The sequence below is a fragment of the Channa argus genome, chromosome 14 (genome assembly GCF_033026475.1).
Source record: "Channa argus isolate prfri chromosome 14, Channa argus male v1.0, whole genome shotgun sequence".
NCBI lineage: Eukaryota > Metazoa > Chordata > Actinopteri > Anabantiformes > Channidae > Channa > Channa argus.
This window is the reverse complement of record NC_090210.1, coordinates 12,902,102-12,914,966: the sequence shown is the minus strand read 5'-3', so window position 1 is coordinate 12,914,966 and position 12,865 is coordinate 12,902,102. Positions and strand designations below refer to the sequence as shown.

At 36.9% G+C, this 12,865-nt stretch overlaps 1 protein-coding gene across 2 annotated transcripts in view; it reads right to left on the bottom strand.

Annotated features, from left to right (window-relative positions):
* The window catches only part of pappa2 (pappalysin 2), a 77,811-nt gene that overhangs the window by 12,517 nt on the left and 52,429 nt on the right, over positions 1-12,865 (bottom strand). For both annotated transcript variants that reach the window (XR_010910594.1, XM_067474370.1), the window contains 5 exons: positions 10,022-10,235; positions 8,752-8,920; positions 7,776-7,908; positions 6,660-6,781; positions 1,766-1,837 (listed from right to left, as the gene is read on the bottom strand). Coding sequence is in view for 1 of the 2 variants with exons in the window: in XM_067474370.1 (XP_067330471.1) it covers positions 1,766-1,837; positions 6,660-6,781; positions 7,776-7,908; positions 8,752-8,920; positions 10,022-10,235 (710 nt within the window). In the remaining variant the exon portion in view is untranslated. The remainder of the gene's footprint in view (positions 1-1,765; positions 1,838-6,659; positions 6,782-7,775; positions 7,909-8,751; positions 8,921-10,021; positions 10,236-12,865) is intronic.

The window sequence follows — 12,865 nt, the reverse complement described above, 5'->3', positions numbered from 1 at the left end:
AACTAAATCTAAGATGTAGTCTGTTCCACATCTGTCTTATACTGTATCAAATTTAAACCCAACTTTAGTAACACATTTATTATTACTCTCCTTAAAATATTCACAGCAGACAAAATTAGCAATTTGTAATTTTGCATGTATAAAGTTTTGGAGTTAAGTTTTGGATAGACAGAATAATCAATTGTACTTTCCTTTCATTCTATCACCAACGTCGAAAGAAAGAAACGTCATTAAACTGAAGGCAGTGGCCTCCCTATCCTCTTCCCTGATCATTATCTTATATCTTCTAATTTTTGTCATATACTGACTTTTAGCCATTTTGTACATAATATGACCTTTCTTAGTCAAAAATTTACTATTATACTCTGAGGACTTTAAACAGTTGAAACTAGATACTGGATGTTTTTAGCTGTTTTTGTTTCCAATAAAATCATAACTTCTTTTCATTGGATATTAATTCTCCAGTAAAAATTCGACTTGTTAAATTTCACTAAACAGGAAACTTTATCCTGCTCACTTTGCAATACAGAATGAGTCCCACTACTCACTGTCTAGATGGCTTGTATTCAAAGTAGGCAGAAAGATTTAATAGTCTTGTGTAAGCCTGAATAATTGATCTAAATCTAAAATATTCTAGTGATTAATTTATTTTGCTTTATCAAGTAATCTGTTAGGTTTGCCAGGTGTAACAACATTTGGCAATGCCAGCATGGCTCCTTGGACAGGTTGAAAGGGATTCTCGTAAAGTAAAGTATGAAGTATGAGAGTATCAAATCTGCCTGAGATTTGTCATCATGAAATGTGAACACCATTGCACACTGCCTCTGGTATCTTGAGTTGTGATGACAACAGGAATACAGTATGTTTTACTTCATACTTAATATTGTTGGAATAGTCTACCTAGGGCAGTAAATCTACTGTGATTATGCCCAGAAACTGTGTAATTGTTGTAGGGATTAAGTATTCCCTATCTCAGTGTCAAAATATCTTTGATTAAAACAAGAAGAGAAACAAAGTGAGATGCTTTTAACCTCTTGATTTTTAAAGCACATACTAGACAAGATATTATTTTAAAGAATTCCTAACCCAGACACTGACATCTGCAGTAAACAATTTTCTAGTCCTTGGCCAGACACACTATTGCTCATAACTAACATTTAGTGATCAGCCCCAACATTCATTCCACTTGGTGCTTTTAATGTTTTGGTGTACAGGGGTAAGACCTGTATACTGTACTTTACCAAAGGCCTTCAGCTTGCCCCTTCAGGGGTCGCCACAGCAGAACATGTTCCACAGGTAACCCTCTTCCTTCCGCAACCCTCTACATTTTTTTGTCTGGGCTTGGGACCGGCACCAAGGTCGCCCATGGTGGCTGGGTGGGGTCACACCTGGTGATGTGGGATTCAAACCTGCTGCCTTCTGCACCCCAACCCAATGCTCTACCACTGAGCCACCAGGCCCCCATAAGATCTGTATACTTTACACATGGGGAAAAGTGTCCGCTGGCCATTACCAAGAGGTGTCAGAACACAAAGTGCATCACAGTGATCAGTGTAGGTATTAACTAATATGACATTTGACCTGGGTGAGACTTATATTTGGATGGAACAATATTTTCCCGCTGTGTTAGTCTTTACAACATGCCCATTTATCTTTATGACATGTCCATTTATCTTCATAGATAATTGGGCAGAAGGCATACTGGAGGAAAAAAGAAAATATATCTCCAAATACTTGGATGTGGGTCTGCTTGGCTGAGTCTTACCTCACATGACTGGATGCAATAGATGTGTTGAGGGTCAGGGTACCATTTCATCATTCCTGTGCAGACTATGCTCTGGAAAAAAAAGAACAACAAATAGGCAATACAGCAATAGGAGCGTTGTTTGCCACAAAAAACAACATAAAAGCAGCAACAGTTGAGGCAAACACTTCATAACTGAAGTTTTCCTCTTCACGATGACGTTGCTAATTCCAAGCTCAGAAAAGGTTTTAATCTTGAAACTATAACAACTTTTAACCAAACAAAAATTTGACCTTCACCTAATGTTTTAACAGATGCTATAAGTTGATATTTTGACTTCGACTTGTCCCTTTAGGGGTCGCCACAGACGAAAATGTTCCGCACGTTGATTTGGCATGAGTTTTTAGGCGGGATGCCCTTCAGCCCTCCCATTTTATCTGTTCTCAGGACCAGCACCAAGGTGGCCCTTGGTGGCTGAGCAGGGCCACACCTGTTGGGGTGGGATTCAAACCAGCTGCCTTCTGCATCCCAACCCAATGCTCTACCACTGAGACACCAGGCCCCTTCCTCTTTTGACTGAATAATATATGTGTCTGAATAATAAAAATGTGGCCATTATTTGTGTAGATATTGTATATGCAGTCATATAAGTTATATAAGAGCTTGTAGATGCAATACTTCTAAATGGAAAAGATGAATTTAAATTTTTTATTTTACATAGATAAAACTGCTATTTTGGTGGTACTTAAATTCTGTATTTCAATCACATTCTAGTTACATCTAAAGGATAAATAAAGAAAATTATACAATTGACCAAAATTGTTGGTCTGATTACTTTTTTAACTGAGAGATTTGCTTTAGATTTTTAATACATTTACAAAAGTTTGAAAAACATGTTGAAATTATGTCTGTATGATGAGCAAAAATGGCAATTCTGTCTTTAAATTCAAACCTACAACATGATAATTGGTATCACCTAATGTTAAATGTTCGAAAATGTTCAGTTGCTTTTAAAACACTAACTACTAAATAAAGGCAGTCCAGTAATGTGTGTTAGCATTTAAAAAAGAGACATGGCTACACTGGTTGCATATGGGTTTACCTCCTGGATGCATTAAGATAATTGGATCTGGTACCAACACTCAACCTTGATATTCGTTTTTCTCACTGGCCACTATAAAATGAAAAATACCCCTACATATGTCTATGAGGTAAGTGGACAAGACAAGAGTGCAAGGGTGAGGCCAGGGGAAATGTGCATGTGCAATGGGCTGAACAATGCAGAAGCAAAGCAATTTTCATTCAAATGATTTGGCACGATCGTCAAGTCCTAGATCCAGTTCTCCTTCAAATTAAATCTAATCAAATTTTATTTATAAAGCCAAATTCCCAAATCACAAATTTGTCTCAGTGGGCTTTAGTCTGTACAGGAAGACATTCTCTTTCCACTCTGAAAATGTTGCATCTGTTATTTGTATAAGACTTTGTTTGAAGTTTGACTGAAATATTATTTCTTGAACTTAAAGTCTCGGTTTCAGACCTACAGTAGTTTTAGTCCTGCCTAATATGTCTACAGTTTTATTTGACATACTATTTACGTAAAAGTACTAGAACTAACATAATGTTTTGTTCCCAGGACTAAGACAAGTTTTAAAAAGGGGACTTCAAATGTGGATGGTTCCGGTTATACATATTGTTCTCTCAGTATGCTTAAAAATATCTCCACTAGCATTGAACTAAGAATGAACAGTTGTATAAAAATGAACAGGACAACATCTTGCACGTATCCCGTGAAAATATTGTGTTGTTTTCAAGGACATATGCAGTGCATTATGACATTTTAAAGGTTTTGCTGCTTTTCTGCTGTTTATTATGCACGAAAACTTTTGATGAAAGAAAAATATAAGACGCAAGTTCTAACATTTGTGGTAAAAGTTGGGTGAGGCTGTGGTCTTCTGCCATTTATTTGACCCAAAGAATTTACAAAGTGGTTAGCAGATAGCTAATTTACTAACAAACACAGACAGAGAAGTTGGATCCTCCCCCTGATTTCCTGTGCAGCCTGACCCAGCAGGGGAGAGCTGATTCTGACGTTTTGAGATAACACAATCCCTTGAAATTACTAGGCAGTTTCAGCAATATGGCGTAAGTAACCAGACCTGCAGCCAACTATTTGACCTTGGCGTGAGTGGACTGACTGGTTGGCTGGCTGACTGACCACCCAAAAGAAAGGTGAAACTAGAGCAGTGTGTGCAACAGCATTAACGTCGAGCTGATTCCTAAGATATGATATTAGGTTAACATAATCCACCTTTAAACCAAAACAACCGCACTTTAACTCCAAAAATCTGACATTTGTTTGTTTCTGGTGATGTGTGTATACACTGTGTATATGAAAGATGTGAGTTTTTCCTAAAAGCCCTGACGTCAGCTGGAACCTTTACTTATGCTTTCTGCCTCAGATTTCCAGTAAAAAAACATGATAACGAATACACACTCACACAAGGTGGATCGCTTTGTGTGACTGTGTGATTGGCTGATGCACCTGAGAATTAAAAATGATCTCTTAGAAATCTTGCCAATGATTAAGTCAAATATCTGATATGAAACACATTTTTACACACCATCGTGGATTCAAAATTGTCTGCTGATATTTGCCTTGGTTATTCATTTTTAGGCATTTGCAGTGACTTCTGATGCTTTTTGAGACCAAAGAAGCACAAAAAAATTATGTTTTGTTTATTTAAACTGTATCCAACTCTAACCAAAATGTTCCCCTTTTCACTGCATCTCTAGTTTTAAATATTTTTTTTTAATTAAAAGCAATTCATATTAAAATAATGACTTATTCAAAAGGTTTCACTAAAATCTGAATGTTTAATATTATATATAACATTAAATTGATAATTTATCTTCAGATTAGGAGGTTAGGCTTTTAGATAAGGGTAAAAACAAGAATCAACATTACAGTATTTACAGATATTTCTGTGTGTGTGCATTGCACAGCACAATGTCATCACTGTCTGTCCTGATGTAACAATTATGTGAATAAACAACTCCATAGAGATATACATAAAAAAAAAAAAAAAAACCTTTCTGCTCTCTTGCACTTGTATCTCGTGAACTGTGAACACTTTTCTGATAGGACCTTGCTTTGATGTTTTCTCCTTGACTTAGATTTTTGCTTGCCTTGTACCTCACTTGTAAGTCGCTTTGGATAAAAGCGTCTGACTAAATGTAAATGTAAATGTAAACATACAAAAAGTGTTTATGTGTTAAAATTGACACATACTTCGCTAAAATGGCACACAGAGACTCATATGCAGATTAAGCTGCACTTTGCATCAAAAACTGTACTTGAGTCTTAATGTAGTCAAATCTAAACATCCACACAAATGTTCAGATTTGGGGTTAAGGCAGATGTTTTGGTCTGTGTGAGAGCACTAGCATGTACTATGTTGTTTGCCAGTCATGAAAAGCACAAGAAATGTGTAGCTGATATTTGGCCATATCTATGTATGTATTTTTGTATGTATGTAATATTTTACTTTTGACAACTAACCAACACTGCATAATTTAGCTGTCTGTGAAGCCCTTTTCACTGGTATAGGATATTTTTATCTCTAAATTATTTAAAAGATCAAAGATTAGCAAAATTGTGCAGAGATTTAAGATGGATTTTAGATGAAATATAAACATTAATTCTGATTCTAACAACAGTAATGACATATTAATTATGTTAGAACTATATACTGCAGCAAATGTCCCTCTATTTGTACACTCTGGCAACAATACCATAAATAAGTTGTGAATGTCTATAACAATAAAGACAAGACACTTTGTGCTTATGACTAAAGGCGAGTCAGCAGTAGCTCAGTTTACTCCACGCTGTTGTTCAGACTACCAGATGTTTGGATGTATTATTTATTTTGATGGGTGTTTTTTGTGTAAAATCTCACTGTTTGTCAGCGGGTCAGTTTTCATGCAGCACTGGGCTGGTTGCACAGCAGCAAGGTAGCAAAACAACAACTGTTAAAATATTGCCAAGAGTTTCCAAATGGTAGCATGACCACAAGCCTTTCCTCAGTTGTGATTATTTAAACCAATCAAGATATCTCATTTCACACTACATCATGCTTCATCAATCATCATGAAACATATGCAACCAGTTCTGCAAGCTGATATGTGTAGCCTGCCTGCTCTAGCTGTATTTAATTGAACTAGATTAAATAGGCATTACCCTATTTTAAGAAAAGCTGGGACAATAGGCATGTTTACCTTTCTTTTTACTAGAAGAAATAGGTTTCAAATGCTTTGCAGATCATTGCATTCTACTTGTATTTCCTTTTTACACACTTTTTCAATGAAATAAAAAATGCTTTAATGCCAGCATTTATGCTGCTTTGGTAAAATGCCAAATCTTAAGTAATAAGCAGAAGCAGTGCAGGATTTGTTCTAACAGCATATGTCTCCTGTCCATGGTTGTGCATGTGTGGCAACATTACTTGTATAACTAATAGGAAGCATTCCCTTAGGCTTTCTGCTGTTTTTCCTTTGTAAATTGTGGAGTCGAGATGTCTTGTTAGTTTTGCTTAACTGAACAGTTTGCATAATAATAAATTTTGCTCCAATTTGGTTTTGCCCTGCACGAATATGTACAAGACAAAACTGCCATCATTAAACAATAATTGACACTATTTCTATACAATATTATTGACAAATTAAACTGGAGTTTAAAAATAAAACTTTTTTGTCAAATAAAACTTGTCAATAAATGGAGATTTAACTAATGTGATTAAGATTAACATGGACATTTGTCCTTAGGACTAACACTAAGATTAACTGTAGAACATCTTATTGGTATAGAACAGAGGTGACCTTAAGTGAACTTGCCTCCCCTCCTCAGGCATCTCACCTGGACTTTGGTGGGCACCATCCAGTGTTTTAAAGAGTCAGCTGTAGTGCCACTGGGTAGAACCACTGGATCACGCAGATCCATGTCTAGAGCCACAATGCATGTTGGGTAACAAACAGCACCTGCAAGGAAAAGGAAGAAAAAAAAAATCACAAATTAAATAACACTTACCACTAACTCTCATTAGCATTTGTTGAATATATTCATGTCCAAACATTGAGGAAAAAACAGACCACAAGACTTCAGATCTGTGGCCTGGACTCTTGGCAACCACCACTATGAGAGAGCTTCTGCCGTGAGAGTGTGTGTGTGGGTGTGTGTGTGTGTGGTGTAAGACTGTCTGTAGGTCAAAGTTGTCAAAAGTCTACACCTGATGATTTTATGCCATAGATTAGTGTAGTTTAACTACGGTTTATTGTGAGAAAGAAATACTAGTCACTATGTAATGTTATAATCTGCAATTATGTTTTTATTGTACTCTGCCAAGTTACTACAGCATTTCATCTGAAAGTGTAGTCATGGCAACTCGACTTCTTCTCGTCTTAATTTTTAACAAATCATCCATTTTGCTCCTTAGATGATCAGCTGCTTAACATTTTGAACTAACAAAGAAGTCCACTTGCCATAACTCAACATCCAGATAACCTTACCTGGTTGACCGAGAATCTTCAACAATATTCACTTAGTGACCACTTCATTAGGTACACCTGTACAATCTAATGCAATCCAATACAGCAGCTCTGCCAAGGTTCTAGAATCACCTCTTAATAAAATAATCCTCAAATCCCCAAAAATACTAAACCTCAATATAAACACAGTAGACTTATCACCTTTCTGACATTTTTAACTTAAAACCTGAGAAATTAGAACAGTAGAATAAGTGTCAGAGCTGCTGTATTAAATTAGATTGTACCAGTATACCTAATAAAGTGGCCATTGAGTGTATATCATGTAGTGCAACAAGCATTAAATGCTTAAAAGCAAAGCGCCTAAGCAAGCAGGAAAATGATTAAATACAAAACCTGGCACTGAAATAAAGAAATGGTTAAAAAGCTCCTTCTAATCAGTACTGTTTATTGATGCATTGTACTTCACTAAAAAGAAGGCTACGCTCACCAACGTCTGTCCCCTGATCACAGCTGTACTCTACTGAATTGACATCAGGAGGAAGAGAGCAGGATCCTTGGATCCTGGGGCACATGGAGAACTCTGCTGTCCATTCACCATCCTTAGTGCAGCGAATTTCACTCTTGAAACACACACACATAGTAAAATTCACTTTTGCTGCTTTGACTTCCTACAACTTAACAGCAGCTGTTCAGGAAATAATTTATTCTGTCAATATAGTACCTGGTAGTCATTGTGTTGCACTGTTGAGAACTTAAATGGTTAAACCTAACGCTCCCTATGACATTAACAGATTAGTCAGTTGTGAAAGAAATAAATTACTTACTTTTTATTTTTGAATGACATCCTTTATATACAGAACACGTCTTGCACTTTTTAAACACACATAATAAATGTGGCTACTATAAAAGGATACTGCCTCATTCACTAGTGGTGTCATAAAAAATATTTTATGGTGGTGATTATTTTGTTGTCCAAACTTGAGAAACTTGGTGGAAGTGCACATTTTTTTAAACATTTACAATTGGAGCCATTGTATAGGTCCCCTTACGCTACACACAGCTGGATTATCCCAAAAATCAGGAGCCAAAACAAGAATAGCAGCGCAGCAACTTGTATGTGGTAAGGTGTCAGTGTGCATGACTGCAGCTAAAGCCAAAGAAACTGTTCATGCAATCTTTGTGCTAACTGTAACATCAAACTTAATGATGTCGTGTGGTGCGTTTGTTGTGATAGTGCCTATATTTTATATTTTATAATATAATACTTTCTTTTACGGCTTATAGCTTCCCTGCAAATATGTAAAGAATAATAATGAAGTTAAAAAATACTTTTTGAAAATAAGGAAAATTAGAGAATTGAGTGTATTTAGTATTATAACCAAGATTGTTAGCATCCAGTACACAGGCCTTGTTTATCTCACGCTGTAAAACAGTAAAAAAATGAACAGTTGCTGAAATCTTACTTTTTCTGTTGTGTTCAGGCACTGCAGGGTGCAGACTGTGTCAAAGTGTAGACCATTGGTGCAGGTGTACATGCCCTGGAATACGTCAGGTAGGGCTGGACACGATATCGGCTCACAGCCTGTTTCCAGCCACTGCCCCCCTTCCTGGCACTCCAAGCTGAAGTACTTCCTAAAGACAGCATTCATGTGATCTTAATTCTAGGCAACAAGGGGTTTTCAGAGTTTGCAGTATATTGGAGGGGTTTCAGTTGTAATTGAAAGCAGTAACATGGTGTGGATCTTGGCAACAATAATATGCAAAAAAGTCAATAGCACTGTATGTGGACAAAGTTTTCCTTTCTATAGATGCCAGCTCATGATTTTATGTCTGACATATGGGGTAAGACAAAAAAAGGGATATATTATATATATTTTGAGAACTGACAAAAAAGTTCTATCAATAATAAATGTACTGATTCTTAAAACCAATTCTCCAATTCCATATGTACTATTCCTGTACTGTCACTTTTAATTATTATTTTGCTTTTAGTAAAATAAGATCTATGATGTAAATGTAACAGTATGTGTTTTAATGCAAATGTATGTGAGTTCATGTGGAAAAGGTAAAGAATGTTTAAAGTTTCTTATTAACTGTTGTTGTTCACTTACAAATGCTGGTTTAATAAAGCATCTGGCATTATTCAGATGTTCACACGTTTACGAAAGTGTACCTAACCACCTACATATAGATCTTTACATTTAGTTTTTCACTCTGTTAGATGTACAATTAATGAAATACAGTTGTGTAAAATATATATTCTTCTGGCTGTATGATGTTGTTAGATATTTGATACACTGTATTTTAATTATAATGCAACATTATATGGACAGTGTGGTACATAACTCATCAACTTAATTACTAATAATACAGACTGACAGATCGCTGGCTCCATTCAAAGCAGGATAAATACTTACTCCAGAGTATCCTTCTCCTTTCCTCATTAACAACATGTGAACTGTGTTCAGTAATGACCCAATGAATAGTCCTTGGCAAAGTAATGATGAGGCCCAGCTAGAAGCAGTACAAATTTATTTGAACCCTAAAGCAAAGCCTTTTCAAAACAGAATATTGTTTTGCAGATGATGAACTGCAATTTGGCTCTTTTATCTGTATCCTCTGATATTTAAAAATATGTTCTGGGATTACTGGTGTTCATGGAGTCCAGAACTGATAAGGTACCCATCACAATGCAGAACCCACTGGCATTGCCAATAGTCCCACACGATTTACCTTGGTGTCTTCTTTTGAAGGCTTCCCTTTACATAGAAGCCTGGGTTGCATTTGTAACGGCAGACAGAGCCAACATCGTGCCCTGAGGACAGACAGTCTGCTGTAAGCAGCTTGGCATCTGGTATGGTTGGGACCTCTGGACACTCTATCTTACAGTAGGCCTCCGGGAAAGACCAAAGCCCATCCTCCAAACACACAAGCCTATCACTGTCACCTGACGAATGGGGAGGGTGAGAGAGGGGTAGAGAGGATTTAAAACGAGAGAATTTCAAAGTATCATTGGTCAGGGAAGGAAAGTTAACTGTTATGCAATCAAAGATACGTTGTAGCTGTGTTGCTAATTTATGATTTCTAATAAGGCTGTGCAACATGGAAATATTATTATACATATCAGTCGGCATTAATATTTATACTGTACATTTCAACTCACTACTTTCTAGAACCCCAATTCCAAAAAACTCGGGAAGATGTGTGAAAAAAAACAGAATGCAATGATTTGCAAATCTCATCAACCCATATTTTGTTCACAATAGAACTTAAACAACCTATCAGATGTTGAAACAGTTCAGACCATTTTGAATAAAATTTGGGCCCGAGACCATGGCAACATTTCTGGATTGCGTTCACATATGGCTTCTTCTTTGCATGATACAGCCTTAACTTACATTTGTGGATTGCACAGTGAACTGTGTTCATAGACATTTCTGGAAGTGTTCCCGAGCCCATGCAGTGATGTCCACCTGAGGGCCCAAAGATCACACGAATCCAGTTTTGATCTTTGGCCTTGTCCCCTTCACACAGAAATTCCTCCTGATTCTCTGAATCTTTTGATGAAATTATATACCATAAATGGTGGGGTCTTCAAAGTCTTAACAAAATCACGAAGTCTTAATTTTGCGTTGACAAACTTTTTTTTTTTTAATTGTTCCACAATTTTTTGGCAGTTTGTTGCAGATTGGTGATCCTCTGCCCATCTTTACATTCAAGAGGCTCTGCCTTTTTGAAATGCTTCTTTTATACCCGGTCATGTTACTCATCTGTTGCCAATTAATCTACTTAGTTGTCAAATGCTTCTCCATTTTTTTTAATTTCTGGCAATTAGTTTCCCAGCCTTTCGTTGCCCCTCTTCCAACTTTTGAGCTGTGTTGCTGGCATCAAATTCAAAATGAGCTAATAGATCAACAGCTTTCGGCTTGTCCCTTCAGGGGTCGCCAAAGCACAACACGTTCCGCACGTTGATTTGGCATGTTTTTATGCTGGATGCCTTTCCTTTTGCAACTCTCCTATTTTTGTCCGGACTCAGGACCAGCGCTAAGGTTGTCGTTGGTGGCTGGGGGGGACACTCCACCGAGGCATACATTGTCATGGGACAGAATTTCAGTTGTATGTTGATGACACTGTTTATATGTATGTTGTTTATATGTAGGTTTTTGCATGTACAGAAAACACCACAGCTAGCAGCTGAAAAGGTAACGAATGCAAAAAGAATGGATCATAGAGACACTTGAATAATCCTGGTGTCCTGGTTTAAACACCAACAAAACAAATACAAATAGTTTTAAGCTGGTACAATGCATAAAATGTCAACATGTCATTTAATACAATAGGACATAATTATTGGCAATGACGGCACTGCAATCTGCAAACAACATGCAGCACAAGTACATCATTGACTTATTTCTGTCCAACAGAACATTCTTTTTTTGTTTTATGTGTTTGTCTTGTACTTTAAAAATATGAGGCTTCAGCATTGCCCCGAAGCGAAAATTCTTTATGCCTATACGGCCCCACATGAAGCATGACTGTGGTTATGTGTAGAGAATCAAAACACCCTAAACCTTTCACAATTTTTATTGGGTCCATAAAATGCAATGAATCTTTAACACGGCATCACATTTAAATAAGCTATTTAAACATTGTGCTGGTGTTGTGTTTATCAAAATCCATTACAGCTGTACTGGTGTGCACTGAACATACTCTTCACGGAATCAAACGGTCTGCTTTTACTGCTGAGTGATACATGATGGACACTCGAACATATTTCACTAAACCAAAAGCCACAAAAAGAATTATTTCTGTGTTATCTGTATTTAGATCATGAATTCATGGATCTTCACTGCTAACATGACATTTGAGCATTCACTATGGCTTTGCCACAAACACAAGTGTGGCTTGTCAGGCTTGTTTCATCTAATCATTTCAAGAAGCATCTACAACATTGCATAACTTCCAATAGTGAAAAGAGGTAATACTTTAATATTATTTATTATTTTTAAAAGTAATTTGTTTGAATTGACACAGCCTTTATAACATAAAACAGATATATAATTATTATATAATTATCTAATCTATAATGTAATTATTGCTTAAAATTAAGGTTTAATGTTCCCATCTGCTCTGGTTAAATATCTGAGCCTGCTTGCAACTTTTTCTCAGTGTCATCAGGACAAGGTTTGCAATCTACTAACACCAGGTGATCTCCACCGTCAAATCACACCCCGTTTCCACCTCCCCCATCCACCTTTCTCACTGTGGATGACTTTGCTAGCTTCTTTTTTAACAAGGTGACAGCCATTAGGTCACAGATCTCCCCACCAGATGGAGACATCCAGCTAGCTTCATCAACAGCGCATCACTCTCCTTTTCCATTCTGACCGAGGACAACACATCCACGCGCCTCCTCTTAAATATCCTACCACCTGTTCTCTGGATCCCATGCCCTTCACTCGCTTACGAGCAACTGCACCTAAACTAGTTCCAGCAATTAAACACATTTTTTATGACATCAGAAATTTCACGCCCTACCTTTCCCGAAAATGCAACTCTACTCCTTGTGCAAGTACT